The sequence below is a fragment of the Vanessa tameamea genome, chromosome Z (assembly GCF_037043105.1).
Source record: "Vanessa tameamea isolate UH-Manoa-2023 chromosome Z, ilVanTame1 primary haplotype, whole genome shotgun sequence".
Lineage (NCBI taxonomy): Eukaryota > Metazoa > Arthropoda > Insecta > Lepidoptera > Nymphalidae > Vanessa > Vanessa tameamea.
The window spans coordinates 16,341,343-16,347,342 of record NC_087341.1 but is presented as its reverse complement, the minus strand read 5'-3'; the positions used below and the strand labels follow the sequence as shown (position 1 = coordinate 16,347,342).

Genomic DNA, 6,000 nt, shown 5'->3' with positions numbered 1-6,000 from the left:
AGTATTGCAAAGAACGTTCCTGATCGAACCGTTATTGTTGTCTGTGACGAAGTTTTTGTCGAATCGTGTCAATACACACTGCAAGTAAAATGATCGATCGGAAAAATATGTTCGTCAATTGAAATTTTGAATCTGTGAAAGTAATATGCGTTTGAAATTAAAACTTGAAGATTCGGTAGCAAGCGTTCGCGTGTTTATACGATGCGATAACAGTCAGGTCAGGAACGTCGTCACCGACACAAACATTGACACAATTTCTATACTCGTTCAAGAATTTAATTCCACATCGAATACGGTATAATATATTAAATCGAAATCATTTATAGTTGGAGTTTCCACTCATTATACAAATAACGATTCTAAAACAAATCATTTACAAAATTCAAACGCTTAAAATTACGATTCACATATCCGTTACTTAGAAAAGACAAATGTTATGTTTCAGTTTAGTTTACAAAACTACATCTAGTCTGAGTTACAGGTCTCAAGTTACAAACATCGTATAATATAAAAATTATGAACCAACTACTCGAGTTCCGTATATAAATAATTGTTCTACTTTAATGTAAATTCATATAGGTACCTATCGTTCAGCCTTCCCACATTTAGGCGTTGTATTATTCAATTCGACAAACACGTTCACGAAGCCGATCAATGTTTTATTAAACCCTTGATATTCACAAATTGAACTTTATATAGACGTGGAAAAGGTTGAATTTCGTAAATGCAAACAAGATGTATCTTTTCATTACATGGGAAACGAACACGTATACGCTTCGAAAGATACGCATCGTGTGCACTTAGCTTAAGATTAATATTGCGACAGTCTGCCTGTGACTCGATACACTCACTACAATATAAACACCATGTATACCGATACACTAAACACGCCCAGCAAATGAAGCATGGTATGTACAAACGGTTACAGATAATTATCAAACATTTATTAAACACATACACATAAAAAAAAACACAAAAATTTGCCTTATATATTAAAAAATATCTAAAAACAGAGACGGTTACGAAACCGTATTCAGACATTGATTTGATTTGTTACGCTATGTAGGCATTCGGCGTCGGAAATAAGTTGTATGCAATTGACTTGAGATTGAAAACCCTCACTCGGCGAGGTCGATACTGACGCAAACATTGAAACATCGAATGATCATTTTCTGATAAACCGCGCACCACCGGGAACACTTATTTAGTTATCGATAAGTATAATCTCGAAACCTATTAAAGTACAGATCTTAACGTCTGAGCGATAGGTTCACTTGTAAATAATAAAAATTGTATATTTAAATAAGTTATCATGACTTAAAATTAGCCGCTGCTGGACTAAGTCCTCCTTTGGAAGCAGGACCTTATTTCATAATACTGTTCCAATGCAGAACACATCACTTTTTAAAAACAAAAAGCTCACGATACAAATGTCATTAAAACAGACCGAATTGTTCGATCAGCAAAAATAAATAAGTGTTCAAAGTGAATGTCACAAGAGAATACAAACATTAGGAAAATAATCAGTCGATACGTATTGTAACAAAACACAGAACACGTGTGGGGTGGGCGTTCAGTTAAATACATCTACACATAAACATTAAACGTCTCTAAACGTCTCCAAGACGACAGTTCTATAGCCTACGCCGACCGCGAAACTCAAGATAAACAAACAATATGACGCGAATCAATTGATCTGATATCTATGATATTCATTATAGATTCTAAAATAGCTTATTATGTCGAAGAAATCCATAAAGAAATTTGATTTCCAAGTAAAAGTTATATATTTTATATGATAATTAAATATATATGTAGTTAAGTAAAATATTTATATCGAGAACCGTGTTTGTTGCACAATATACCAGATCTATTAGAAAATAGCATCGATTACCTCTAAATCTAAAGTCTGCTTATCTCTACAACTTCTTTGTTCGGCATAGGCTATATATAATTTAGTATTTAAATTACAAAAATATTTTTGTGAGATTTAATGATCAAAAAACTTTCATTTTTTTTATTAAAATTTGTCATAAGTCGATCAATAAAATCGAGAACATTGTAAAAATTGTTTTGAATTTAATTATTTTGATGTAAAGTCGAATTTATATGAAACATGTATAAAACATTTCGATATGAGCACAAAAATATGTCCGATTCGGCCGACGTTTAGAGACGACTCGCAGGATAAACGACAATAAATACACTATAAAGGACGAAACCATTACATCTACGTGGTTAATTAAATCTGTCTGTACGAATTATTATACAGATAAAATAAATTTATTGATAAAATATAAATTAATTGCGTAATAAAATTGCACATATTATTATATACGTTCACAACAGTTACTGACGGTTAAGAACATAACTAGAGCAGTGTCCAAGACCCGCCGCCGCCGGCTGCAAAGACGCCGCGACGAGCAGTCGTCAGAGAGAGCATTCTCTTCATGTATTTATTTTCACTAACGAAAGATTTTGTAAGTATTTTAGTAGAGATAATAATAATAATAATCTTTCATTCATTCATTCGTTCAATTAACAAATGTTTTATCGCTAAAAAACGAGCGTGCTTTAAAACAAAGGGCGTCGCCCGCTGCGTCTCGCTAGTGTCGTACAACGTATTGCTCGACGGGCAACGACTGCTGAATACTGCTATATTTACATTATACAAATGTATTCTTAACCGTACACATTTATGTTAAAATAAAAACTTGTGATAAATTACATATTTGCAAAAACTACTTCAACCGTAACAAATAAAATACGTTACAATTTTCATCGTTTAAAAAATGCGATAGTGTATACAACAAACTAATGGCTAATTATTTATACACGTATGCAGCACATTACATTGAACGGGAATTCAATTCACGGACATCGATTAAAACTACAGATTAATTATATTTAAAAAGTTCGTGTATATAATTTGATTTAACTCGTTTCACGTAGCACAACCTGCTTTGTTGTGAGACACTTAAATAACGAATACGATGGCAATTTTGAACCGCGATCAAATTCAGAGCGAATTGAATTCTATTTTAAGTATATAAGTTACATAATTGAATAACTTCAACCGTTGCAAACGATTGGGAGACAATACTAGGTATACAATATGGACTATACGATGCATCTTAACACTGAGGACCCAAACCGTGCACGGCGTGCACTCGTCGCTCGCTGCGCCGCCGACTGGTCGGCGGTAAAACACGGGAAATACAGTATGACTTTTGTTCTCAGCTATATACGGACAGAGATCTAAATCCGAAGGTATTTTCTACCGAATTGACGTCGAAAACGTTTTTATAAAAATGTCTACGCGTACTGCACCGACGTCCGGTGGATACCACCGGGCGCTGTGAGACCGTTACCGTTTTTAATTTATAGTGCATTAATTAAATACCTCCGGGTGATATCACATGGCGAGTAGTCAATTTAGTCGTCGTCTCATACGGTATCAATGTCGCCGACGTTGATCCTGTCCTCGGCGGCTGTCACGGAAAAGCCGAGGATACGAGCGTCGACTTTGAGCATTTTATTTTTTTTCGACTTCTTCCCCTTGCCCTGGAATAGGTTGAAGCGGGTATTTACAGAATGTGCCTGTATTGTTTTAAAGTATATAAATTAATTCACTTAAAATAATGTCAATCAAAAACAAACTTAACAAAAGAACAGTGTCTTATCTACTTAAATAGTATTTATTCTCAACGAATAGTCCTCAAATTGGATCGAAATAGATAACATTAAATGTAATGTCACACAACAGACAGACGTCTCGCGTCTCGCGTCTATTCGGTGGGTTATAGTTGGTCTTATTGATGACGATATTGATTGCTTTTAACGTAAAAACTATGATTTTGTTTTATTGGTATGTGTATTTGTATGTGTGTGTCAAACTTAAAGTAAATAATAAAGAAATAATAAAAAAAGACTCATTATACGATAAGAGTCCCGACCTTCACCTCCTGGTAGTCGGAGAGCGAGGCTCGCGGATTGACGGCCATGGCGGGGGAGCAAAGGTCGTCCGAGGGCGTCACCATTCCCACGCGGAGCAGCTTAGATCTGCAGAGTAGACAAAAAGTTTTGATATGCCCTATTATATGAACTTGCGAAGATATGTTTATAACGATCAAAGTATGCGAGTACATTTTATTCGTGTGATGACTTACCTTCTCTCGAGGAACTGTCGAGCAAAATCATTGGCGTCCTTCGATTCGCCGAGATAGCACTTGACGTAGTCCTTCACCTCGTAGGGCGACTCTATGTCCTTGAGGAAGCCCACGAACGTCGGCACTGGAAAAATAATGTACTATTCAAGTATTCTCGAACAGAAATAAATAATTGATTAACTTTAATTTAAATAATGTCTAAGAAAGACTCATACATTTGAAAGGTGAATGAAACGGACTGGTAGGAAACTCTTGCAGCGTATATATATATATTTTTCTATCAATATAAAACATTTCTTTATTGTTATATTAAAACAACAATAATGAAATGTCTAGTAAGCATATCAATTACAAGTATATGTGTGTATCGAAATTCTAAATATATATGTATATGTTAGAGATAACGAATTTACACGAGCACATTTATTATTTATTACAATGGCACACAATGTGTTTGACGTTTTATAGGTGGTCAGTGGTGAGACGTCAATTGCAAAAAATATAAGACGGGCATGTATTTTGTGAAACAGCCGAATATCGAAGGATATGAATCGTGTATCTGTCAGTGTGTGTTCCTTCATGTGAGTGAAGCTCTTGGTCCCTTGGTCTTGGGACAGCGCCAGCGCCAGACGTGTGTACTGACTGAATTAATAATATCGACATTTGAATCTCCTTCATATATAATCAATATAGAATATATATGTTTGTCTTTTTATAATTAACTAACCATCAATCTTGGAGCTCCACGAGGTCAGCACGTTGCTGCACCATGCTTCGAACTCGGCTACCGGAGAGGTCTCCTTCTTTGGAGCGTAGACGACAACCTTCTTCTTCTTCTCCGGTTTCGGCTCCTGGGGCTTCTCCGGCTTCGAAGAGTTAGGTTGCGTATCCCAGAAACCACCTGCAAATTATTTTACTATATCCAGTCTGAACGGACCAATGAACACTATACGTATGCAGGAAATGAGGTCACCATAACAGCGTTCCCAAGGAGCATGAAGTCCATGAAATATACTGTATCTCTCTTTATCTGAACAATAATTGCCCTCAAATAAATGGGATAAACACAAGCGAATCATAAAATATAAGATTATATGCATTTCAATTAAATTGTATTATTTTGTAAACCAATTAAATAATGTGTATCGAATACGTTTAGCCCGTGGTTTTACTTTCTTGATTTTTGTAATATGGGCGGAGGAGTCAATGGCCCCCTGATGGTACGTGGTCATCTTTGCCCAAAGAGATTACACTGTAAGAAACATTAAGCATTCCTTCTGTCGCTTACACACGAACCTTGCGACCTTAGATGTTATGTCCCTTGTGCCTGTAGTTATACGGGCTCACCGTTCAAACCGGACACACTTGGTATTGTTGCGATCCGTTATTGCCGTTTAGCGGACGAGTTTCTTGGTGACATGCAAGTATAACTTAAATAAATTTGTGGTGAGATGACTTACCACCGTTATGTGAGTTCCCCCACGGCGCGTGGTTGGGCGGAGGCGGAGGGAGCGCTTGGGCCTCCTCAATGGCGTGAGCCGCAGCAGCTGCCTGGGCTGCGGCCGATTGCCGTCTCGTTTCCGCCTAATTATTTGGTTCGGGTTTAGTTACGAGTTTTTACATAGATGTCAGCTCCGGGAACTCTGTCTGTTGTGTCTTATGTCTGTTGTGCCTGTCACGCACGCAATTAAGTTAACTACATAATCATAAAACATAATCAGCCTGTAAATTTCCCACTGCTGGGCTAAGGCCTCCTCTCCCGTTGAGGAGAAGGTATGGAGCATATTCCACCACGCTGCTCCAATGCGAGTTGGTGGAATACACATGTGGC

General features: G+C 36.9%; 1 protein-coding gene across 7 annotated transcripts in view; it reads right to left on the bottom strand.

Moving 5' to 3' along the window:
• Window positions 1-3,300: 3,300 nt before the first annotated feature.
• Window positions 3,301-6,000, bottom strand: part of LOC113404103 (GRB10-interacting GYF protein 2) — a 45,194-nt gene continuing 42,494 nt past the window's right edge. For 6 of the 7 annotated variants that reach the window (XM_064220469.1, XM_064220474.1, XM_064220473.1 and 3 more), the window contains 5 exons: window positions 5,630-5,753; window positions 4,897-5,070; window positions 4,170-4,293; window positions 3,957-4,062; window positions 3,301-3,564 (listed from right to left, as the gene is read on the bottom strand). In XM_064220469.1, coding sequence (XP_064076539.1) covers window positions 3,448-3,564; window positions 3,957-4,062; window positions 4,170-4,293; window positions 4,897-5,070; window positions 5,630-5,753 — 645 coding nt within the window. In that variant the 3' untranslated portion in view covers window positions 3,301-3,447. The remainder of the gene's footprint in view (window positions 3,565-3,956; window positions 4,063-4,169; window positions 4,294-4,896; window positions 5,071-5,629; window positions 5,754-6,000) is intronic. The other variant, XM_064220472.1, reaches the window with a different exon arrangement.